The sequence below is a fragment of the Microcebus murinus genome, chromosome 16 (assembly GCF_040939455.1).
Source record: "Microcebus murinus isolate Inina chromosome 16, M.murinus_Inina_mat1.0, whole genome shotgun sequence".
Lineage (NCBI taxonomy): Eukaryota > Metazoa > Chordata > Mammalia > Primates > Cheirogaleidae > Microcebus > Microcebus murinus.
This window is the reverse complement of record NC_134119.1, coordinates 49,577,138-49,603,822: the sequence shown is the minus strand read 5'-3', so window position 1 is coordinate 49,603,822 and position 26,685 is coordinate 49,577,138. Positions and strand designations below refer to the sequence as shown.

Below are 26,685 nucleotides of genomic sequence, written 5' to 3'. Positions count from 1 at the left end.
TGAGTGAAAGAATTAGATAAGATCTTCTCCTTAGGTGGTATTTAACACACTTGCCTGCAGTCATACCCAGGCCATGGCTTGTTGTATATCTCTGTGTGGAGGGAGAGTGTGCCAGTTTCTCCTTGTGCCCTGCAGTATTCAACTTCAGCCCGTTCAACTTATGCCCTCCACTTCCTGATGCCAATGCATCAGTCTTTTGTGTCCCCTGTCCTAGCCCTAACCAAAATATACTAGCATTTACTGGGGCCCCTTATTACCCTCTTGAGCTGCCACCACTGGGGGACTGTAGCTCCTGCCTCCTGTTGTCCATTTAGCAGAGACCACCCATACTTGTCTTACTGAGACTGCACAGCAGGTATCCTTAGTTCTCCAGACCATCTCCCTGCTTTTCCTGCTGCCGTCCTGGCCCCTCCTTCCCTCTCACTGGTCCTCTTAGAGATGGGCAGGGATAGGATTCTGTGGGGACTGCTGCTGCTCTTGGACAAGGGCAAACTTGAAGGCTGTTCCTTTCAATGTCTTCTAGATTGTGCAGAATGGACGTCTCATTGTTTCTACAGAATGTGGCCATGTCTTCTGTAGCCAGTGCCTCCGTGATTCCCTTAAGAATGCTAACACTTGTCCAACTTGTAGGAAAAAGATCAACCACAAACGGTACCACCCCATTTATATATGAAGTGTTTAGAGCTGCTCAGGAGAGACGGATGGACAGACAGACAGCCTGGCTGGGTTCTCCATATGGTATCTGCCTCCATTTTCCTGAGCTCAAAAAGACTATTTTCAAACCAACATCTGATGTGTAAACTGCTCTTTTGTTTCCAGCCCCCTCTTAGATCCTTTTGTTTCTCCAGTTTGATGCTGTGGAGCTGGACCCAGGGCTGTCCCAGGCCAGGCTCTACATTCCTGTTCCTGGGGTGGTCTGATTCCAGAGTAGGAGAAAGGGAGTCAGGCACGTTGGACTAGAGAATTGTGGTTCCACTCTGTTTCCGGAACCTGCACGTTTGCCAAGAAGTTTTCCCTATTTGGAAAGTTTGCCCCAGCTCTCCCAGCACGCCACCTTTCATCCCAAGCGTCTGCCAGTCGACCAGTGTGCCTGCCACACATTGACCAAGCCAGACACGGTCCACCCAGCTCGAGGATCCCAGGTGCAAGAGTGGCCCCCAGAGGCCCTGGAAAGACCAACCACTGGACTTTTTCTTCTTCCCTTGAGAGTCAGAGGTCACCCATGATTCTGCCTGCACCTTATCATTGATATGCAGAGATTTCTGCAAATCAAGAGAACCTCTGCAGGGCAATCCCCTGTTCCCTAAGAACGGAAAAGTGCAATAAGCCCGTTCTTTACCTACTTCTCAGCAGCCCAGGAGATGTAGCACTGTTAGTGTCGCCCTCGGAGGCCTAATGTCACCTTTGGAGCAGTGCCCGTCCCACCCCACCTCTGTTCACCAACTGTTCTCAGGAACCTTACCCATGCTCCAGTGTCCTTCACCTGGCACAGGACATGCAAGGTAAATAGGACAGGCACGTGTTTTAGTGTCCTCTCTCTGTTCTGATAAATCCACCCTGTGTTCGCCACGTGCCCTCTAGTCCTCAGCTCCTCACTTCCCACTGCCTGATGTCTGCCCTGGCGTGGACACTGGGAGGTGGTGGCAGTAGTCGTGGCCTTATCAGCCGCTCACTTCCATGCTTTCGCCCAAGTCTCTGTTGCCCTATGTTTCAAAGAACTTGGCCCACCAGACTTGGTACTGACGTGGCTTTTTCATCCACTCACCCATTGGCATTTGTTTCAGAAGCTGCTCTTCTGCCCAGCTGGGCTTTGATCCTTTGGGCTTTTGACTGCTCCATAGGTTTTGGATGACTTATCCTCCCCAAGGGGCCCAGATAACAACCTCTGCTCCACTCCACAAGTATGTGGGAGCCTCAAGTTCTCTCAGAGGCAGCAAAGTGGCCCAAGCTGCCCCTAACAGCACAGGGCATAGGGGTGGTTGATAGGGGAGAGGCCTTGCAGCACCAGCCTGCCTCCACCTCCACACTCCTTCCTCACAGGGCTTCAAGCCAAACCAACAGCCTTTTCGTTTGAAACATCTTCAAAGTGGGAAAGGGGCCACTTCTGGCTTTGCTAGCAATAACTGACCTTCAGTTTACCCTTCTGAAGGAGCAGGGACTCAGCACAGAATTCACTTTAAATGGGGCTGAAGGAGTGTCCCTCCTCTATGTGAAAAGAAAATAGTTTTATTCTTCATTCTGACTTTTAACTGTTTGGCTCCCTTCCAGTTAGTTTGAATGAAAGTAATAATTTTCTACTTGGAATTGAAGAGGGCAGGAGTGTTAGAGCTCATCATTGTGATGTGTAACATGGCTGCCCTCCACTTGGACATCATTACCATTAAGTTCCTCTGGGCTTCATGGAAATGCTCTTGTTCTACTCTACTGATGCCCAGACTTCAGGAGCCAAGGTGACCATGCAGTCCACTAATAGGCATGGTAAAACCCATTTCCAAGTTTCTTTAAATTTTATCCTTAAAAACAACTTAAGTGGTTGATCATAAAACTTCTACTACTTCATCCTAAATTAAATTGGTAAAACATGTGATTAGTTTCTACTATTCAGAAACTGCAAACTAGGAAAAGATTGGTGTGAAAAAATCCCTTTCCTTTCCTCAATTGTACATAGTTCAGCTCTTTCTTTGTTACATTTAAACTATATCCATGGACATCAGTCTGTTTTGGACTCATCTGCTAGTGTTAAATATGGAAATAAAACCATTAATTTGAACAAAATATCTTTTTCATGCATTCATTTGCTCTTTGGCATGAGAATCAATTCTTCCCAACTCCCCCGTTGCTGAGGTGTGTGGTTCTCATCTGCCTCACACTCAATGTTCAGTGTGTGTGTTCAGAAAAGCTGCATGCCCAGAAGCCAGCATGTCCCAGGCCATTTGTGGAGCAGGACCATAATCCAGGCCCTAGAATCTCTAAGAGAGCAGAGTCTACTCTGAAAGATGAGGTTGGCTGAGGGGCTGTCTGCTCAGTTTGGCCAGCCACGCAAAGGCACTGGGAGGCTGCACCAAGCAGTGTGGATTGAGATTGCCCTGGGAATCTCAATGCAGTGCAGTATCTCACACCACCTCTGGCCACCCAGACACAAACCTTGCACTCCAAGTAGGAGCCAGGGCCCCTGGAGCACATGGACGTGTGTCAGTTGTTGCTGCAGGTGAGCAGTGCTGGTAAAGCTCAAAGGAGGGCAGGTACTTGACAATGGCAGAGCTATTGCTTTGCCTCTCTGCCTCTCTCTTGTCTACCCAGCAGTCCCCAGGGACTGAAACAGCTAATGTGCTAGGTTCCTGGGGCTCAAAGGCCTACCTTCTAATGGAGATAGTTTGCTTACCGTGTACTTGACTCTGGTGGATATTTAGACACTCAGCTACATTGCCCCGCTCCTGGAGCATGTTTACTAAAGAGACAGTCCCCTGGGCCAATAGGAAATCTAGCTGGCAACAGGAATCCGGGAGAGCCTACAGTAGGAAGTTTATCCTGTCCAGGAATGTTTCCCTGAGGAAGGGATGCAGAGCTGCCATCCTCAAGGTCCAGGAGGTTCTCTAGCAAAGAGACCCCAGGCCCAGGCCTGTGAAAGGTCTGAGAGGGACTTCCATCTTGTGGGCATATAATAGGGTCTGCAGGCCTCTGCAGTACCTGAGGGTGTTGATGAGCCAGACACTGTGGATGGCTACCCAGGGCTCAGCAGTGTCCTTACCCTGCAGTCAGAGCCAGATAAGGGAGTCCTCTGTTTTGAGCAAGCCCTGGGAGGCAGAAAGGGCAGGGAGCTGTGTGTCCACAGGCCCAGCATGAACTAAGTGGATCTAATGCTGAACAGGAGGGAGCCCCCAAGGCTGGCTGTAAAAGGAGATTACTAGGTTACTTATTTTTAATAATAAGTTTTTAAAACAACATCTGTCATAACTATAATTTCTGTTGTAATATAGAAACAGTTGGTTTCTGTGTGTTATGTATCCAGCATCCTCGCCTAATCTTTAATCTGGACTCTTGAATTTCCTACATTCACACCCATATCATCTGCAGTGTTCTTTCTTTTTTAATTCTTGGGCCTTTCTTTTTCTTACTGATCTTCCTAATATCTCCAGTACATTATTATTAAACCCAAATAGTGTTGGGGGACACCTTTGTGTTTTCAGTGTTTCATCAAGAAATGTTTGCTTATAGGTTCTTGTTAAATAACTAACAGGTAAGAGAGGTTCCTTTTCCAACAATGAAGTAGGCATTTGTCTTTTGTTTCTGGTTTTTTTTTATCATAAATGAATGTTTGATCTTATTAGTTCTTTTTCTGCTTCCATTGAGTCATGGGATTTTTCTTCTTTAATCAGTTAAAAGCAGGCTGGGTGCAGTGGCTCATGCCTGTAAACCCAGCACTTGAGGTGGGAAGATCCCTTAATGCTAAGAGTTTAAGACCACCCTAGGCACCATAGCAAGACCCCATCTCTACAAAAAAAAGAAAAAGTAATGTATTACAGTATAGTCATGCATCACTTAACTATCGAGATGTCTTCTAGGAAATGTGGTGTTAGGCAATTTCCCGGCCGTATGAACATCATAGAGTGTAATTACATAAACTTACATGTTATAGCCTGTTATATACCTGGGCTATATGGCATATAGGCCCCATAGCTCCTAAACTACAAACCCGTACAACATATTACTATACTGAACATTGTAGGCAATTGTAATACAGAGGTATTTGTGAAACTAAACAGAGAAGGTACAATAATAAGACATACAACAAAAAAAATGATACATACCATCTGTATAGGTCATTTGTAGTGAATGTAGCTTATAGGACTGGAAGTTGTTCAGGTGAGTGAGTAGTAAGTCAATGTGAAGGCATAACACACTACTGTACTATAGCTTTTATAAACATTATATACTTAGTCAACACTAAATTTATTTTCTAAAATTTTTGTTTCTTCAATAATAAATTAGGCCAGGCGTGATGGCTCATGCCTATAATCCTAGCACTCTGGGAGGCTGAGGCAGGCAGAACGTTTAAGCTCAGGAGTTCGAGACTAGCCTGAGCAAGAACAAGACCCTGTCTCTATTAAAAATAGAAAGAAAGTAGCTGGAATACTAAAAATATATAAAAAAAATTAGCTGGGCATGGTGGCGCGTGCCTGTAGTCCCAGCTACTCGGGAGGCTGAGGCAGTAGGATTGCTTGAGCCCAGGAGTTTGAGGTTGCTGTGAGCTAGGCTGATGCCACGACACTCTAGCCTGGGCAACAGAGTGAGAGAGACTCTGTCTCAATAAAAATAATTACCATAACTGTATAAGCTTTTTAATTTTAAAAATTTTTTTGATTCTTGTATTATAATAATACTTAGCTTTTTCTTTATATCCTTATTCTATAAGCTTTTTGCCTTTTTTTTTTTGAGACAGAGTCTCACTTTGTTGCCTAGGCTAGAGTGAGTGCCGTGGCATCAGCCTAGCTCACAGCAACCTCAAACTTCTGGGCTCAAGCAATCCTGTCTCAGCCTCCCGAGTAGCTGGAACTACAGGCATGCACCACCATGCCCAGCTAATTTTTTCTCTATATATTAGTTGGCCAATTAATTTCTTTGTATTTATAGTAGAGACAGGGGTCTCGCTCTTGCTCAGGCTGGTTTCGAACTCCTGACCTTGAGCAATCCACCTGCCTTAGCCTCCCAGAGAGCTAGGATTACAAGTGTGAGCCACCGCGCCTGGCCTAGCTTTTTGTCTTTTTTAAAACACATTTTTATTAAAAACGAGATGCAAACATACATATTAGTCTAGGCCTACACAGGGCTAGGCTCACGCTGTCTTCCACCTCCACCTCTTGTCCTACTAGAAGGTCTTCAAAGGCAATAAGTAACACATGGAGGCTGGACGCGGTGGCTCATGCCTGTAATCCTAGTACTCTGGGAGGCCGAGGCGGGAGGTTCACTCACGGTCAGGAGTTCGAAACCAGCCTGAGCAAGAGTGAGACACCATCTCTACTATAAATAGAAAGAAATTAATTGGCCAACTAATATATATAGAAAAAGTTAGCCGGGCATGGTGGCACATGCCTGTAGTCCCAGCTACTCGGGAGGCTGAGGCAGCAGGATTGCTTGAGCCCAGGAGGTTGAGGTTGCTGTGAGCTAGGCTGACACCACGGCGCTCACTCTAGCCTGAGACTCACTAGAGTCTCTAGTGAGACTCTATCTCTAAATAAATAAATAAATAACACATGGAGTCATCCTTCATGAGAACAGTGCTTTCTGGAATACCACCTGAAGGACCTCCCCAAGGCTGTTTACAGTTAACTTATTTTTTTTTTTTTTAATGAATAGAAGGACTACACTCTAACATAACAATAAAAAGCATAGTAAGTACATAAACCAGTAACAGTTATTTAACATCAAGTATTAAGTGTCAGGTACATAATTGTATCTGCAATACTTTTATACAATCGGCAAAGCAGTAGCTTTGTTTACACCAGTGTCACCACAACATGGGAATGATGTGTGAAGTTATGACAGCTATGATGTCACTTGAGTATAGGATTTTTTTCAGCTCCATTATAATCTTATGGGACTACCGTTGTATATGCAGTTTGTCATTTACCAGAATGACAAAGAGATTAAATGTATAAATTTATACATCATTATATATCACGTAACTATTTGATTTCTATTAATGCATACTACATTTGCATTTCTTAGATAAATCCACCTTACTCATACTTAATCTTTCTATAAATTTCTTTTTTTGTTTTTGAGTCAAAGTCTCACTATGTTGCCCAGGCTACAGTGCTGTGGCATCAGCCTAGCTCACAGCAACCTCAATCTCCTGGGCTTAAGCAATCCTTCTGCCTCAGCCTCCCGAGTCGCTGGGACTATAGGCATGCACCACCATGCCTGGCTAATTTTTTATATATATGTTTTTAGTTGATCAATTAATTTCTTCCTATTTTTAGTAAAGACAGGGTCTCGCTCTTGCTCAGGCTGGTTTCCAACTCCTGACCTTGAGCAATCCTCCCACCTTGGCCTCCCAGAGTGCTAGTATTGCAGGTGTGAACCACTGCGCCTGGCCATTTCTATAAATTTCTTAATTTGTTTTGCCAATATTTGGTTGAAACATTTTTTTCAAATCCATGCTCGTGTTGTTAATGAATTATAATTTTTTTATACTGTCTTTGCCAAAGTTTGGGTTTCAAAGTAAGGCTAGTTCCTTAAAATGAGACTAGGGAGTGTTCTCTCCATACCCTGAATTTGAATAATTTATTTCTTACTAGAACTCAGCAATAAAATCTGAGCTGTTTTGGTAAGTTATAGGTTTCTGGAAATTTATACATTTAATCTCTTTTTTATAAATTTTTGGCCTTGCAAACCAGGAGACACAGCTTTTGGTACGGGTGGACACCAATTTAGGCAACATATTGCTGAATGTTCTGATTCCACCCAATATGCCATGTACCTGAACAGGGAAAAATAACGTACTTATTGTCTGTGTTCCAAATACACCTGTTGATGAGAAGAATGCCACTACCCCAGTTACCATGTTAATTTGAGTAAAAACTAGCGAGGATGCAGATGAGTTGCACAAAATTTTACTAGAGAAAAAAGATGCCTGAACACGTGACATCAACTGAGGAATTGTTGCCAAGTTGCTGCTCTCCCCACGCCCCTTAAACTCAGTCAGTTTTTCTTTTCTTCTTTGACATTCTAAGAACTTATAGATAACTTAAAACTTTTGTGAGGAAGATTAATATGGCCAATAAAACCTTTAAATATTAAGTGTCAAAAAATGTTTTTTGGCCTAAAGGTCATAATACCCACTTAAAACTAATTTTTTTTTTTTAAGACAGAGTCTCTCTCTGTCACCTGGGCTAGAATGCCACGGCATTAGCCTAGCTCACAGCAACCTCAAACTCTTGGGTTCAAGGGATTCTCCTGCCTCAGCCTCTTGAGTAGCTGGAACTACAGGCACATGCACCATGCGTAGCTAATTTTTTCTGTTTTTAGTAGAGTCGGGGTCTCGCTCTTGCTCAGACTGGTCTTGAACTCCTGAGCTCAAGTGATCCTCCCACTTCAGCCTCCCAGAGTGCTGGGATTACAGGCGGCAGGTACCACGCATGGCCCTAAAAGCTAATTTTTGAAGCATCTTTTCTTCATTAATATTAATTTTTGCCTTTCCTTCTTAAAGATCAGTTATCAAGGATTTATTGATTTTATATTCCGTATATGTTAATTCCAGTATCCAAAGTCTTTGTGGGTCTAATTTCACAGTCTTTTTGTTCCTGCTGTCTAGACTCATGATGATTTGCTTCTGTGTGTGTTTCATGAATTTTTCCTTACTATGAACCCATGTGGCTTGGTACACTGAAAATTCTGAGACCTGGATTGAAGGTAGGTTATTCCCTAAAGGATATACCTTTGCTTATCTCTTATATTTTGAAATATAGCACAAAAAAGGCATACCTCACTGGATTATGTCAAATGTACAGCTCAGTTACCACAAAACCAATGTTCATGAAATAACCAACCGTAACAAGAAATAGGATATGGATGACATCTAGGACTCACCCCCCTTGTCCTCCCAGTCAGCGCACTGTCCATTCTCCCCAAATGTAATTACTATTCTGACTTATATGGAAATCACTCTCTTGCCCATATGGTTTACGTCCCTAAACATACAACCCTAATCACATAATTTACTTTGGCCTGTTCTACAAACTCTAAATAGATGAAATTACTCAGTATGTATTGGGGAATACATTCCAAGATACACACATGCCTGGAACCTTGGATAGTACCAAATTCTATAGTATTTTTTCCTATACATGAATATGACAAAATTTAATTTATAAATTAGGCACAGTAAGATATAAACAATACAACAATTATAACAATTTACTGTAGTAAAAGTAGACTGTGGTCTCTGGAAATATACTACCATCGGTAGCTGAAATGTCAAAAAGCAAAACTGCAGAAAAGTGGGGGCAACATTCATTCACATTTTATAGTTTATTCATGTTCCCCGATGTATAGTGTTTGGTTTGGTTTGGTTTGGTTTGGGGTCTTTTTTTTGAAGCAAAGTCTCTCTTAACCCATGTAGAGTGCAGTGGTGTCATCATAGCTCACTGCAACCTGAAACTTCTGAGCTCCAGTGATCCTCCTGCCTCAGCCACCGAGTAGCTAGGACTACAGGCGCACAACACTGCATTCAGCTAATTTTTTTCTATTTTTGATAGAGATGGGGTCTTGTTCTTGCTCAGGCTGGTCTCTAACTCCTGAGCTTAAGGGATTCTCTCACCTCAGCCTTGCAGAGTGCTATGTTTACAGGCATGAGCAACCACCCACCCACTGATGTATAGTTTTATTAGATGTGTACACTCCAATTTATCAGTAATTTAAATTTGGGGGCTATTAATAGCCAGAAACGAACATTCTGGATTTCACTTTTGGTGCAATTTTGCTCATATACCTGATGGCCATATACTTGGAGATGAAATTACTGGACTGCAAAGTCTGAACATAATGGACAGCCCACAAATGTGTGGGAATTAAAACATACAACCAGTGGGCCAAAGAAGATATCATAAGAGAAATTGGAGAATAACTTGAGACAAGTGAAAATAAAAAGACAGCATGTCAAAACTTACAGAATGAAAGCATTGATCAGGGAGATATGTATAGCTGTAAACATTAAAACAGATCTCAAGTCAATAACCTAATTGTATAACAAGAAACAAGAGGCCCGGCGTGGTGGCTCACACCTATAATCCTAGTACTTTGGGAGGCCAAAACAGGAGAATCACTGAGACCTGGAGGTATGAACCTGTGGTCCCAGGTACTCAGGAGGCTAAGACAGGAGGATTGCAAGAGTCTGAGAGTTTAAGGTTGCAGTGAGCTATGATGATGCCACTGTACTCCAGCACAGGAGACAGAGCAAGACTCTTAAAAACAAAAGAACCCCAAATATCAGACACTACTATGAATACCTGTACATGAACAAATCAGATGACGTAGATGAAATGGGTGAATTTCTGGAAACAGACTACCCAAACTAACAAAGAAATAGAAAATCTGAATAGATCTATAACAAGTAAGATTTAAACAGTCAAAAACCTCCCACGACTTGGGAGGCTGAGGCAGAAGGATTGCTTGAGCCCAGGAGTTTGAGGTTGCTGTGAGCTAGGCTGACGCCACGGCACTCACTCTAGCCTAGGCAACAAAGTGAGACTCTGTCTCAAAAAAAAAAAAAAAACCTCCCACAATCAGGCAACTTCACCAGTGGATTCTACCATACATATTAAAAAGAATTAACAAACTCCTAAAAATAAAGAGGAGGGGAAACTTCCTAACTCATTCTATGATGTTAGATGTACCCTGAAACCGAAGCCACATACAGTACAATGAAAGAAAACTGCATAATATGTTTTGTGAATATAGACACAGAAATCCTCAACAAAATGCTAGCAAACAGTTCAGTACCATATTGAAAGAATTATAAACCATGACCAGACAGTTTTCCCCCAAGAATGCAAGGGTGACTGAATGTACAAAAATCATTGTAATATACCACTGTAATGGGATGAAGGGGAAAAAAGATCATTTCAATACAGAAAAAGCTTTTGACAAAATTCAACACTATATCATGATTGAAAAAATCTAAGAGTAGAAGGAAACTACTTCAACATAATACAGACCATGTATAAAAAGCCCACAGAGATCATGAGTATATTAAATGGTAAGAAATTAAAGCTCTTCACCGAAGATGAGAACAAGACAAGGATGCTTGCTTTTGCCACTTCTACTGATTGTAGTACTGAAAGTTCTAGCCAAAGGAATTAGGCAAAAAAGAAGCAATATCTAAATTGGAAGAAAACAGGACTGTCTACATTTGCAAATGACATCTTATATATGGAAAACGCTAAAGAATATACACAGACACACTGTTAAGAGTTCATAAATGAATTCAGCAAAATAAAAACAAAAGTCAATTATATGTCTATGCACTATCAATAAACAGTCTGAAAGTAGAATTATGAAAAGTTCCATTTTCAATACCATCAAAAACAATAAAATATTCATGAATAAATTTAACCAAGGAGGTGCAAAATGTGTACACTGAGAAATAAAACATTACTGAAAGAAAAGACCTAAATAAATGAGAAGACATCCCATCCATGTTCATGTATAAGAAGACAATATATTAAGATGGCAATACCACACAAAGCAATATACAAAATCAATGTGATCCATACCAAGACCCAAAAGTTATTCCATGCAGAAGTGGAAAAATGCATCCTATAATTCATACGAAATTTTAAAGAACCCACGATAGCTAAGAATTCCTTTTCTTTCTTTTTTTTTTTTTTTTTGAGACAGGGTTTCACTCACCCATGCTAGAGTGCAGTGGCGTCATTGTAGCTCACTGCAACCTCAAACTCCTGAGCTCAAGTAATCATTCTGCTTCAGCCTCCCAGAGCGCTAGGATTACAGGCGTGAGCCACCGTGCCCAACCCACAGTAGCTAAAAATTCTTGAAGAAAGTTGGAAGACACTACCTGATTTAAAAACTTAATATAGAGGCCGGGCGCGGTGGCTCACGCCTGTAATCCTAGCACTCTGGGAGGCCGAGGCAGGCGGATTGCTCAAGATCAGGAGTTCAAAACCAGCCTGAGCAAGAGCAAGACCCCGTCTCTACTATAAATAGAAAGGAATTAATTGGCCAACTAATATATATAGAAAAAATGAGCCGGGTATGGTGGCGCATGTCTGTAGTCCCAGCTACTCGGAGGCTGAGGCAGGAGGATTGCTTGAGCCCATGAGTTTGAGGTTGCTGTGAGCTGGGCTGATGCCATGGCACTCACTCTAGCCTGGGCAAAAAAGTGAGACTTTGTCTCAAAAAACAACAAAAAACAAAACTTAATATAGGCTGGCCACAGTAGCTATTCTAGCATTTGGGAGGCTGAGGCAGGAGGATTGCTTGAGGCCAGGAGTTCAAGGCCAGTCTGAGCAAGAGTGAAACCCTATCTTCTTAAAAAAATGGAAAAATTAGCCAGGCATGGTGGCATACACCTGTAGTTCCAGCTACTTGAGAGTCTCAGGAAGGAGGATTGCTTCAGCCCAGGAGTTTGAGTTTGAGAAATCTTATGTAAAAGGAACAACTTGCCCTTAAAGAAAAATCAGAAAGAATTAGAAGAAGAGGAGCAGCAAGTCCTTCACCTAGTCAGTGTTGAAAACCTTTGAAGATATGATTTTGGAAGAGTTGAAGGATCTCTTAATTTAAATAAAATTTAATTTCATTAAAAATTTAATTTAAATGACAACAGATTTAATGAGCAGGATGAACATGCTATTGAAATGTTCAGGCAGCAAAAAGTGCTTTTTAGTGGAAAGCAACTAAGCTGAAGAATAAATTTGGAGAAGTTTTGGAGATCTCAGGAAAGGACTATGTTCAAGAAGTTACCTAAGCTGGTGAGGACTGGGGGGTAACCTTACATCTTTACAAACAAGGGATTGCCCTGTGTGTCCTGATAAATCAAAACCTCAGTGGACTAGCCAGAAGTTTTCCTGATGTCAAATTTATCAAAGCCATTTCAACAATCTGCATACCCAATTATCCTGATAGGAATCTGTTCACAGTAGTTGTTTACCTTGAAGGCAATATCAAGGCTCGCTTTATTGACCTTTGGTGTTTGGAGGCATGAACCTGATAACAGATGAGTTGGAGTGGAAACTGCCTGAGTCTGCAGCAATTAAAACAGACCTGGAAGAAAACCCCAAGAAACATATTGAAGACGTGTTGGAACTTTCTTGATGTGACAAATTGTCTGGATTTTTTTTAAAAAGGAAAAAGCAAGAATGAATTCTTTTGGTTGTTAGCCTTTTATAATTATGTTTCAAATCTTACACATTTGACCAGGCATGGTGGTTCAGGCCTGTAATCCTAGCACTCTGGGAGGCCGAGGCGGAGGATTGCTCGAGGTCAGGAGTTTGAGACCAGCCTGAACAAGATCAAGACCTCTGATCTCTACTGAAAATAGAAAAAAGTTAGCCAGGCAACCAAAAATACAAAAGAAAAATGAGCCAGGCATGGTGGTGCACACCTGTGGCCCCAGCTACTCAGGAGACTGAGGCAGGAGGATTGCTTGAGCCCAGGAGTTTTAGGTTGCTGTGAGCTAGGCCGATGCCATAGCACTCTAGGCCAGGCTACAGAGTGAGACTCTGTCTCAAGAAAAAAAACCAATTTTACACATTTCAGAAATAATCATTGCTGGGGATTCTAACAAATTTCTTGGAACTGTCTTTTTAAATTAATAACGTTTCCTTGGAAAACCATTAAAACAAGCCATTAGTATGGCAAATGTCTGTGTTTGCCTCACTTATATTTTAAGTAATCCATAAAACTAGTCACTATTTTTTGACATTTAACTACATAAAAATGAATATAGAGGGTTTTTAAAAAATATTTTTTTAGGCCGGGCGCGGTGGCTCACGCCTGTTATCCTAGCACTCTGGGAGGCTGAGGTGGGTGGATTGCTCGAGGTCAGGAGTTTAAAACCAGCCTGAGCAAGAGCGAGACCCCGTCTCTACTATAAATAGAAAGAAATTAATTGGCCAACTAATATATAGAGAAAAATTAGGTAGGCATAGTGGCGCATGCCTATAGTCCCAGCTACTAGAGAGGCTGAGGCAGGAGGATTGCTTGAGCCCAGGAGTTTGAGGTTGCTGTGAGCTAGGCTGATGCCACAGCACTCTAGCCTGGGCAACAAAGTGAGACTCTGTCTCAAAAAAAATAAAAATAAAAAAAAACAACACATTTTTTTAAAGACAAAGTCTCACCCTGTTGCCCAAGCAACAAGTACAGTGGCGTGGTCACAGCTCATTTTGGCCTCAAACTCCTGGCCTCAAGAAAACCTCCCACCTCAGCCTCCAGAGTCTCTGGGATTACAGGTGATAGCCACTGCACTCAGCTCAAATATGGAGCTTTAAATAAAGTGAATATATGATGGAAGATTGCAGAAGCCGGGTGCAGTAGTACGGACCTATAGTCCCAGCTACTCAGGAGGCTAAGAGAACTGCTTGAGTCCAGGAGTTCAAAACCAATCTGGGTAATTAGCCAGATTTCTGTCTCAAAATAATTATTAAAAATTTTAAAAAAGTCACAAACTAAGTTTTACAGTTACATTGTATATTTTTATTTTATAAAGGTAGCAACAGGATTATCAACTAAAAATATAGGAATGATCCCTAGGGAAAAAAATCTTAGTATTTATCCTATTTAGAAGAAATGGACAGGCTGAGTATGGTGGCTCACGCCTATAATCTCAGCTCTTTGGGAGGCTGAAGTGGGAGGATCACTTGAGGCCAGAAGTGTAAGACCAGCCTGGGCAACACAGTGAGACCCCCATTTCTGAAAAAAAAAAAGTGAAGAAAATTACCTAGACACGGTGGCATGCTCCTGTGGCTCCAGCTACTTGGGAGGCTGAGGCTGGAGGAATTTGAGCCAGGGTATTCAAAGTTGTAGTGAACTATGATGCCGCCAGCACACTGTAGCCCAGGCCAAGTGAGACCTTGTGTCAAAAATAAAAAGAAATAAAAAGTTGAAGGATTTAAACACTCTGATATCATGACTTCTAGGGCTACTGTAATTAGTGTGGTATTGACATAAAGATTGACAAATAGATAAATGGCACAGAATAGAATCCAGGAATATTAGTGCTTACCTGATGGTGTGAAAAAAACAGAGTCCAGAAATAGACACACACCTTTATTGTTTATTACTTTTCAACAAATGTGTAAAGGCAATTTAGTAGAGAAAGGATAGTCTTTTAACAATGATGCTGGAATTCCATATACAACAAACAAACAAAAAATTCCTTCAACCCCACTATACATAAGCTATCTCAAAATGGAGCATAAAACTAAATGTAAAATTTTAAACAACAGGCCAGATGCAGTGGCTCAGGCCTGTAATCCTAGCAGATGGGAGGATCACTTCAGGTCAGAAGTTCAAAATCAGCTTAAGCAAAAACAAGACCCTGTCTCCACAAAAAATAGAAAAATCACCCAGGCGTGGTGGCGCACACCTATAGTCACAGCTACTCAGTAAGCTGAGACAGGAGGATCACTTGAGCTCATGAGTTTGAGGTTGCAGTGAGCTGTGATGATGCCACTGCACTTTAGCCAGAGAGACAGAGAAAGATCCTGTCTCAAAAAAAAAAAAAAAAAATTAACTATAAAAGTTCTCAAAGGAGAAAATCTTTGTAATTTCGTGTCAGGCAAAATTTCATAGAAGCATGATGACTAAGAGAAAAATAATCAAGTCAGATTTGATAAAAATTAAGAACTTTTGGTGCTTTAAAAGAGTCTGTTAAGACAAAGAAGTGACCAGCCACAGACTTGGATAAAATATTTTAAAATCACGTATCTGATAAAGGACTTGTATGCAGAATATAAAAAGAACACTCAAATCTCAATAATTGGAATGCAAAAACATGGCAAAGGATTTTATTTTTATTTTATTGTTTTATTTTTAATTTTTTAAATAGTCTCACTCTGTTGCCCTGAGTAGAGTGCTGTGGCATCAGCCTAGCTAACAGCAACCTCAAACTCCTGGGCTCAAGCAATCCTCCTGCCTGAGCCTCCCGAGTAGCTGGGACTACAGGCATGGGCCACCATGCCCGGCTAATTTTTTCTACATATGTTTTTAGTTGTCCAGCTAATTTCTTTCTATTTTTAGTAGAGACGAGGTCTCGCTCTTGCTCAGGCTGGTCTCGGACTCCTGAGCTCAAACGATCCATCTGCCTCAGCCTCCCAGAGTGCTAGGATTACAAGCGTGAGCCACCAAGTTCAGCCAGGGCAAAGGATTTTAACAGAAACTTCAAAGAAGGCATGTGGATAATAAATAAGAACATGAAAAATGTGCAAAATCATTAGTAGGGAAATTCAGATTAAAACCACAATAAGATATTACCACACATTTTACATCCATTGGAATGTCTAAAATTAACAATACTGACCATAAGAAATGTTTGCAAAGATGTGCAATAACTAAAACATACTGTGTTTATTGAAATGTAAAGTGATAAAATCACTTTGGAAAGAGTTTTGTCAGTTTCTTAAAAAGTTAAGCATACATCTACTATATGACCATTCCTAGCTGTTTACTTAAGAGAAATGAAAGCATTATTCATATGATAACTTGTACCTGAATGATCATAGCAGCTTTGTTTATAATAACCAAAACCTGAAAACAACCCAAATGTCCAACAGATGAACATATAAGCAAACTGTAAGGCATCCATATAATGGAATACCACTCACCAATAAAAAAGGAATCAGCTCTTTTTTAATCTTTTTGTTATATAAGTTGTTTTTATTTTGCTTTTATTTTATTTTATTTTTTGAGACAAGAGTCTCACTCTGTTGCCCAGGCTTAGAGTGACGTGATGTCAGCCTACCTCACAGCAACCTCAAACTCCTGGGCTGAAACAATCCTCCTGCCTCAGCCTCCCAAGTAGCTGGGACTACAGGCGTCCACCACCATGCCCAGCTAATTTTTTCTATATATATTTTTAGTTGTTCAGCTAATTCCTTTGTATTATTTTAGTAGAGACGGGGCCTCACTCTTGCTCAGGCTGATCTCGAACTCCTGAGCTCAAACGATCCATCTGCCTTGGCCTCCCAGAGTGCTAGGATTATAGGCGTGGGCCACCATGTCCAGCCTATTTTGCTTTTATTTTTAATTGACACAATTATACATATTTATGGGGTACAATGTGATGATCAAATCAGGGTAATTAGCGCATCCATTACCTCACACATTTATCATTTCTTTGTGTTGAGACCATTCAAAATTTGCTCTTCTGCCTATTTGAAAATACACATTAAATTGTTGTTAATTATAGTCACCCTATAGTGCTATAGACCACTAGAACTTATTCCTCCTATCTAGCTGTACTTTTGTATCTGTTAACTTATCTTTGGCTATCCCCTTCTCCCCCTATACTTTCCTGCCTCCAATAACCACTATTGTCTCTTTACTTCTAGGAGATTGACTTTTTTAGCTTCTACATATGAGTGAGAACATGCTGTATTTATCTTTCTGTGCCTGGTTTATTTCACTTATCATAATGTCAAGCTCATCTATGTTGCCACAAATGATAGAATATCGCGGTTTTTATACCTAAATAGTATTCAAAAAATTGTATTACATTGTATGTATAACATTTTATTTATCCATTTATCTGTTGACAGGTAGGTCGATTACACATTTTGGCTGTTGTGAATAGTGCTTCAATAAATATGGGAGTGCAGATGTCTTTTTGACATATTGATTTCTTTTCCTTTGGATGTATACCCAGCAGTGGGATTACTGGATCACATAGCAGTTCTATTTCTCATTTTCTGAGGAACCTCCATACTGTTTTCCATAATGACTCTACTAATTTACATATCCACTGACAGTGTAAGAGTACCCCTTTCTCCACATTCTCGCCAGCATTCATTTTTTGACTTTTTGATAACAGGCCTTCTAACTTGGGTGAGATGATATTTCATTATGGGTTTGATTTACATTTTCCTGCTGATTAGTTATTTTACTTTTTTTATGAAGGAGGGAGTGAAAAGAGGGGGTTCAGTTTCTTTCTTTCTTTTTTTTTTGAGACAGAGTCTTACTCTGTTGCCCTGGGTAGAGCGCAGTGGTGTCATAGCTTGCTGCAACCACAAACTCCTGGGCTCAAGCAATCCTGCCTCAGGCTCCCCAGTAGCTGGGACTACAGGTGTGTGCCATGATGCCCAGACAATTTTTCCTTTTTTCTTTTTTTCAGTTTGTTGTCCAGACTAGAGTGCCGTGGCGTCAGCCTAGCTCACAGCAACCTCAAACTCCTGGGCTCAAGCAATCCTGCTGTCTCAGCCTCCTGAGTAGCTGGGACTACAGGCATGCGCCACCATGCCCGGCTAATTTTTTCTATATATATTAGTTGGCCAATTAATTTCTTTCTATTATAGTAGAGACGGGGTCTTGCTGTTGCTCAGGCTGGTTTTGAACTCCTGACCTCGAGCAATCCGCCCGCCTCAGCCTCCCAGAGTGCTAGGATTACAGGTGTGAGCCACCGCGCCCGGCCAATTTTTCAATTTTTAGTAGACATGGGGTCTTACTCTTGCTAAGGCTGGTCTTGAACTCCTGAGCTTAGGCAGTCCTCCCACCTTTGCCTTGCAGAGTACTAGGATTACAGGCATTAGCCACCACACCTGACCCCTTTTTTTGAAGAATACCTTTCCTATGCATGGTACTCTTGGCTCACAGTTCATTTTTTCTTTCAGCACTTTGAATATATCATCCCATTCTCTCCTGGCTTGTAAGGTTTCTGCAGAGAAATCTGTTAGTCTAATGGGGATTCCCTAATTGTGACTTGATGCTGTTCTACTGCTGTTTTTAGAATTCCTTATCTTTGACTTTTTCTTTCCCTCCCTCCCTCCCTCCCTCCCTCCCTCCCTCCCTCCCTCCGTCCCTTCCTTCCTTCCTTCCTTCCTTCCTTCCTTCCTTCCTTCCTTCCTTCTTTCTTTTCTCTGTCTTTTTTTGTTTTTTACTTTTTGAAACTCGGTCTTGCTCTGTCACCCAGGCTGGAGTGCAGCGGCTTCATCATATATCATTGCAACCTTGAACTCCTAGGCTCAAGCAATTCTTCTGTCTCAGCCTCCTAAGTAGCTTCGACTACAGGTGCATGCCACCACACCTGGCTAATTTTTCTGTTTTTTGTAGAGACAGGGTCTCACTCTTGCTCAGACTGGTCTCGAACTCCTGGCCTCAAGCAATCATCCTGTCTCAGCCTCCCAGAGTGCTAGGGTTACAGGTATGAGCCACTGCGCCTGGCCTGTCTTTGACCTTTCACAATTTGATTATAATGTGCCTGGGGAAGGACCTTTTTGAGTTCAACCTATTTGTAGACTTTTGAGCTTCCTAGTGTTGGATGTCCATATCTCTTCCCCAGACTTGGGAAGTTTTCAGCTATTATTTCATCAAATTGGTTTTCTACACCTTTTCCCTTTTCTTCTCCTTGTGGCATTCCCATAATATGAATATTTGTTCACTTAATGGTGTCCTGTGTGTCTTATAGCCTTCTTTCACTCTTTTTCATTCTTCTTTTTTCCCCCTTCCCCGATTGAGTAATTTCAAATGACCTGTCTTTAAGTTCAGACATTCTTTCTTCTACCTGATCTAGTCTGTAGTGGGGTGATCACAGCTCACTGCAGCCTCACTCTCCTGGCCTTAAGCAATCCTCCTGCCTCATTCTTCTGAGTAGCTGGGACTGCAAGTGCACACCATTATGCCCAGCTAATTTTTCTATTTTTTTAGAGACAGGTTCTTGCTATGTTGTGCAGAGTAGTGGTATTTGTCTTTCTGCATCTTGCTTATTTCACTTAACATAATGTCCTCCATGCTCATTTATATTGCTGCAAATGATAGGATTTTATTCCTTTCTATGGTAGACTACTATTCCATTATGTATAAATATCACATTTTCTTTATCCATTCATCCATTGATAGGCACTTATGCTGATTCCATATCTTGGCTATTGTGAATAGTGCTGCAATAGATGTGAGTTTGTAGATATTTCTTTAACATACTGGTTTTAGTACCTCCATACTATTTTCCATATTAGTTGTACAAATTTGTATTCCCACTGACAGTATAAGAATTCCCCTTTCTCCACATCTTTATGAGCATTTGTTAGTTTTTGACTTTTTCTTTTTTATTCTTTCTTTTTTTTTTGAGACAGAATCTCGCTCTGTTGCCCAGGCTAGAGTGCCATGGTGTCAACCTAGCTCACAGCAATCTCAGACTCCTAGGCTCAAGTGATCCTCCTGCTTCAGCCTCCCGAGTAGCTGGGACTACAGGCATGCCCCACCATGCCCAGCTAATTTTTTCTATTTATTTTTAGTTGGCCAATTAATTTCCTTCTATTTTAGTAGAGATGGGGTCTTGCTCTTGCTCAGGCTGGTCTTGAACTCCTGACCTTGAGCAATCCTCTTGCCTGGGCCTCCCAGAGTGCTAGGATTACAGGTATGAGCCACCACGCCCAGCAGTTTTTTACTTTTTTTTTTTTTTTTTGAGACAGAGTCTCGCTTTCTTGCCTAGGCTAGAGTGAGTGCTGTGGCGTCAGCCTAGCTCACAGCAACCTCAGACTCCTGGGCTCAAGCGATCCTCCTGCCTCAGCCTCCCGAGTAGCTGGGACTACAGGCACGAGCCACCATGCCCGGCTGATTTTTTTATATTATATATATTAGTTGGCCAATTAATTTCTTTCTATTTTTATGGTAGAGACGGGGTCTTGCTCAGGCTGGTTTTGAACTCCTGACCTTGAGCAATCCTTCCATCTTGGCCTCCCAGAGTGCTAGGATTACACACGTGAGCCACCGCGCCCGGCCAGTTTTTTACTTTTTGATCATAGCCCTTCTAATTGGGGTGAGATGGTATCTAATTGTGGTTTTGATTCACATTTTCCCGATGGTTTGGTCTAAATGCTTGGGTATATGCAGATTCAGCATTTTTGGCAAGAATCATTTCTATCATACATTTGCCATTGCATCACAGCAGGAGGCATATTGTTACAACTCTATCGCGCTCCCTCAACAACTCTTAGCAGAGTATTTCTTGTCTGTGTCACTTACATTTTCTTTTTCATATTTGCTTACTTTATAGTTTACTTTTATTATTTAGAAATGCATTAGGTTGTATGTTGTATATAGGAAAAACACTACTATTTAATACTTTGGCTTGTATAAATTATAAGAGCTCTGTGTTAAATTGATTATTTAAATTCATCTAATTTCGCTTGCTCCCCAAAAAAATTGCTCCCACCCCAATTTGTTTTAAAGGCATAAATCCACAAGGATGGAGAGAATAGGAAAAAAGACAATAGCAGCAAGTTTTGCAAGCTGAAAAGCAAGTGCTTGCATGTTGGTTGACTTAGTGGACCTGAAAAAGCATACCATGTGGAAATCTGAAGAACAACCCAATTTATTCTCTTTCTTTTTTTTTATTTTTTGAGACAAGCTCTCACTCTGATACCCAAACTGGAGTGCAGTGGTACAATCATAGCTCAGTGCAGCCTTGAACTCTTGGGCTCATCATCCTCCTGCCTCAGCCTTCCAAGTAGCTGGGACTACAGGTGCACACAACCATACCTAGCTAATTTTTTTTTTTTTTTTTTGAGACAGAGTCTTGCTTTGTTGCCCAGGCTAGAGTGAGTACCATGGCGTCAGCCTAGCTCACAGCAACCTCAAACTCCTGGGCTCAAGCAATCCTGTTGCCTCAGCCTCCCGAGTAGCTGGGACTACAGGCATGCACCACCATGCCCGGCCAATTTTTTTTTCTATACATATTAGTTGGCCAATTAATTTCTTTGTATTTATAGTAGACACGGGGTCTCGCTCTTGTGGTCTCGCTCTTGCTCAGGCTGGTTTTGAACTCCTGACCTTGAGCAATCCTTCCGCCTTGGCCTCCCAGAGTGCTAGGATTACAGACATGAGCCACTGCGCCCGGCCTAAGTTTTTTTTTAAAATTTTTGTAGAGATGGGGTCTTCCTGTGATGCCCAGGCTGGTCTTGAACTCCTGGCTTCAAGCAATCCTCCCACCTTGGCCTCCCAAAGTGCTGTGATTAAAGGAGTGAGCCACTGTGCCTGGCCCCAGTTTATTCTGTAGAGTCGTCATAACTCTGAAGAATTGGCAGCACCAGATAAATCTTCAACTGAAGGGTCAAGGGAGCAATAAAATTGTTAACAAAGATTGGGTGAACTCTCATGAGAAGCAGATTCTCAGTTCCCAGTCCTTACTTCATTCTGCTGAATGCCAATTCCACCACCCATCAGAAGTCTCGAGATTTAATCTCTGGAGAGGGTGAAAAAGAGGATGTTGCCTTGACGATGCTAGACATCCCTGAAGGCTGCAGATACTGTACTGACACTATGAGGTTAGGTGGTGAAAGCATAATGAACCCTGTTGCCCCAGCTTCTTCCCTACTTGGCTCCCAACACCATTAGCAGCCAACCTTCCTTCTCTAGCTGAAAGTTGTTGTATTGGTTCTTCCCTAAAGGTCTTCTTTTTATGATATTATTAGTATTTCTTTTGTATATATTTTCAAATGTTTTGTGTTCTTATATCTATTGTAAGTAGCATTGGTTTTCTTTTTAAAATCTATTTGGACAATCTTACCTTTTTTCCCTTTATCCTTTTTTTTTTTTTTTCCTGAAGTAGAGTCTCTGTTGTCTGGGCTAGAGTGCTGTAGCATCAATCTAGCTCACAGCAACCTCGAATTCCTGGGCTCAAGCGATCCTCCTGCCTCAGCCTCCCGAGTAGCTGGGACTACAGGCATGCGCCACCATGCCCGGCTAATTTTTTCAATATGTTTTTAGTTGTCCAGCTAATTTCTTTTTATTTTTAGAGACAGGGTCTCACTCTTGCTCAGGCTGGTCTTGAAATTCTGAGCTCAAAGGATCCACCCGCCTTGGCCTCCCAGAGTCCTAGGATTACAGGTGTGAGCCATCATGCCTGGCCTCCTTATTCTTTTTTTTTTTTTTTTTTGAGACAGAGTCTCACTTTGTTGCCCTAGCTAGAGTGCCATGGCGTCAGCCTAGCTCACAGCAACCTCAAACTCCTGGGCTCAAGCGATCCTTCTGCCTCAGCCTCCTAAGAAGATAGGACTACAGGCATGCGCCACCATACCCGGCTAATTTTTTTTTCTTCTTTCTTTTTTCTTTTTTTGAGACAGAGTCTCACTTTGTTGCCCAGGCTAGAGTGAGTACCGTGGCATCAGCCTAGCTCACAGCAACCTCAAATTCCTGGGCTCAAGCAATCCTGCTGCCTCAGCCTCTCGAGTAGCTGGGATTACAGGCATGTGCCACCATGCCCGGCTAAGTTTTTTTTCTAGATATGTTAGTTAGCCAATTAATTTCTTTGTATTTATAGTAGAGACGGGGTCTCGCTCTTGCGGTCTCTCTCTTGCTCAGGCTGGTTTCGAACTCCTGACCTACAGCAATTCGCCTGCCTCGGCCTCCCAGAGAGCTAGTATTACAGGCGTGAGCCACCGCGCCCGGCGCCCCCCTTATGCTTTTAGTTAGAGTGGTACTCATTTATAGTTTGTGTAATTACTTAATATATTTAGACTCATCTCTACTATTTTTATCTCTTTGACACACACCTGTTTTGTGTTCTTTTTTCCCTTCTTTCTTGCCAAATCACTCAGTATTCTTCATTTTTCCTTTTGTTCTTTCCTAAATCTGAAATGTCTTTTATTAGGTTTTTTATGAATCTTTTAGCAGTTATCATTGAGATTATAACATACATCTTTGACTAACTTTCTAATAACAATTACCTTTATTGCTTTCCTGAAATTGTAAAAACCTAAAAATTTAACTCCTTTTGCCTACCTCCTCTCTTTTTTATTAGAGTTCTCATGCATTTTAATTCTACATGTAGTTTAAACCTCAGGAAATTATTATTATTATTTACTCTTGGGCTTAAGCAATCCTCCTGCCTCAGCCTCTTGAGTATCCAGGATGACAGGCACATGTAATTACACCCAGCTAATTTTTAAAATTGTTTGAATAGACAAGGACTCCCTGTGTTTCCCAGGCTGTTCTTGAACTCCTGGGCTCAAGTGATTCTCTTCCCTCGGTCACCCAAAGTAGTGGGATTACAAGGATGAGCCACTGGGCCTGGCCTATTATTATTGGCTCTATCACCCAGGCTGATGTGCAGTGGCACAATCATAGCTCATGGTAGCCTTGAATGCTTGGGCTCAAGGGATCATCCTGTCTCAGTCTCTCAAGTAGCTGGGACTACAGGCTCATGGTACCACAACTGGCTAATTTTTACATTTTTTGCAGAGGTGGGTCTCGCTATGTTGTCCAGGCTGGTCTTGAACTCCTGGGCTCAAGTGATTCACCTGCCTTGGCATCTCAAGGTGCTGGGATTATAGGCGAGAGCCACTGTGCCTGTCCAAGAAAATTGTTTTCTATGGTCAATATTAATGTACTTTTACACACATATTCACCTTTTTTTGGTCTTTAATCCTCTTTTCATTTCCATCTGTAATAATTTTCTTTCTGCCTAAGGAACTCTTTTTAATATTTGTTTTAGTGGATTTCTAATAGCAAAAAATTCTATTTTTTGTTAATCTGAAAAATCTGAAAATGTCATTAATTTATCTTCATTCTTGCATGGTATTTTTTTTATGAGTAAAAAATTGTAAGTTGCTATCTAATATGTTAATAAGCACAAGCCACAACTGGCTTCTGAGTACTTGAAACATAGCTAATCTGAATAGAGAGAAGCTGGAAGTATAATATACACACATAATTCCAAAGACTTGGGTATGAAAAAAAGACTATAAAATATCTTGTTAATATTTTATACTGATAACATGTTGAAATCATACTTTTAATGTATCATTAAGTAAAACAGTAAGATTTTTAGAAATTATAAGCTGGCAGTTTTCTTTCAATTACTCTGTCATTCCATTGTTTTCTAGCTTCATTTCTGTTGAGCTGTCAGTTGTCACATACTGTTGAAGGTATGTGAATTTTTTCTCTGGCTGCTTTGTGTTTGTTTTCAGCAGTTTGATCATGATGTCTACTTTCTGAATAATTTCCTTAATTTTATCTTGTAATGCTTCTATTTGATTTAACAATTTTGGCTATATTTTACATTTCCAAGGCTGCTTTCTTATGCATCTTTGAGATTATTAGTAGGGTTTTGAAATTTTCTTCTATTCCCTCCATTAACGGTTTCCTTGCTTATTTCCCCCCACCCTCTCACATCTTTTTGTCTCTGAATTCTTGCTATTTCTTCAATGATTGCTGATCCTTAACACTCTTCATGTTTACAAGTGGCATAATTAAAAGCTTAGAAGCGGAGCTTATTGATCTACAAGCTTCAATTTTGGGTGAGCCAAGAACTGCCTGATTCTTTGGGATCCCCAAATAATATGGCCATACCCTTCCTTGCATTATACAGTTTCTGCAGAGAATTGCATGTGCTCTGCCTTGGAGTAGAAACTTAGCTGCCATGATTTTGCTTGGGGCAACGAAGTGGCCTGATCAGGGTGTCTAACTGTTCTTTTTGCATTCTTAATAAAGCCAGAAATTAGAAAAGCTTTCTAGGTGACAATTCATTATTATGTAATGCCCACTGGTTATGAATTATGAGATAAGTTAAATATCTCATAATTAATTTTCCTTATAAAAGTATCTTGTGTTACTAGTACACATTCATATCTTGGTTAATATTTACTGTACATGAAAATAATAAAATTGCAATTTTATAAAAATATTCAACATATCTCACCTATTCCTGTGAGTCCCAAGTGCCTTCCAGGATCACACAGTTACCCTGAGTAGCCATCTCCATGCTGAGACTCTCTCCAAGGTTACTGCCCACACCTCCCTGTGGCTGCCTAAGCTCCTGCCACAAGGAGTTTCTCTTAAGTGTCAGAATATACAAGACCCTTTCTGGCCCTTATGTCCTATATTCTCGTTTGTGATGATTGATTTTATGTGTGAACTTGACTGGGCCATAGGGTGCCCAGATATTTGGTCAACCATTATTCTGGGTATGTTTGTGAAGTTGTTTCTGAATGAGATTAACATTTGAATTGGTAGACAGAGTAAGTACAGTGCTCTTGCCAATGTGGTGGGCCTCATCCAATCTGTTGAGGACCTGAATAGAACAAGAAAAGGGGCTGGGTGCAGTGGCTCACACCTGTAATTTTAGCCACTGCATTCTAGCCTGGGTGACACAGAGATACCTTGTCTCAAAAACAAAACAAACATAAAAAGAATAAGAAAATGGAGTAAGAGAGAACTCCTCCTGCCTGTCTTCAAGCTGGGACATTGGTTTTGTTCTGCTTTCAGACTCAAATTGAAAAACTGGCCTTTTCTGGGACTTTTTTGTTTCATAGCTTCTTAGCATGAGAGTCTTTCTCAGTCTTGAGCTTATTGGCTTTCAGACAGGAACTACACCATCGGCTATCCTGGGTCTCCAGTTTGCTGAGTGCAGATCTTGGGACTTGTCAGCTTTCATAATTATATGAGCCCATTTCTTATAAGAAATCTCTCTCTCATTTTATATCTACCTACCTATCTATCTCCTATTGCTTGTGTTTCTCTGGAGAACTCTAATATATCCCTCAAGGGGGTAAAAATTTATTGCTAGGGAGAGAAACAAATCTTAGCTATTACAATGTTTTATGGCTTTCCAAATCTTAACCCTACTTAATCAAATCTTATTCCTTAGTCTTTATTTTTTCTCCTTAATTTCTTGTTAATTTTTCCTTAGGGGTGTCTTAGTCCATTTGAGCTGTTATTGCAAAATACCACAAACTGAGTATGAACAACAGAAATTTATTTCTCACAGGTCTGGAAGCTAGGAAGTCTAAGATCAAGGCACCAGCAGATTCAGTGTCTTCCTGATTCATAGCTGTACCTCTTAGCTATGCCCTCACATGGTGGAAGAGACAAGGCAGCTCTCTATGCCCTCTTATATAAGGGCAGTAATCCCACTTATGAGGGTTCTGCCCTCATGACATAATCACCACCCATCAGCCTCACCTCCTAATACCATCACATTGATGATTAGGTTTCAACAAGTGAATTTTGGGGGAGATA

The 26,685-nt window shown here is 41.2% G+C and overlaps 1 protein-coding gene and 1 pseudogene across 1 annotated transcript in view; both read left to right on the top strand.

Moving 5' to 3' along the window:
* Window positions 1–2,775, top strand: part of RNF4 (ring finger protein 4) — a 32,518-nt gene extending 29,743 nt beyond the window's left edge. The window contains exon 8 of the mRNA XM_012737405.3: window positions 524–2,775. Coding sequence (XP_012592859.1) covers window positions 524–673 — 150 coding nt within the window. The 3' untranslated portion in view covers window positions 674–2,775. The remainder of the gene's footprint in view (window positions 1–523) is intronic.
* Window positions 2,776–4,261: 1,486 nt separating this feature from the next.
* LOC105856016 (phosducin-like protein 3 pseudogene) lies at window positions 4,262–18,458 on the top strand (annotated as a pseudogene).
* The last annotated feature ends 8,227 nt before the right edge of the window (window positions 18,459–26,685 follow it).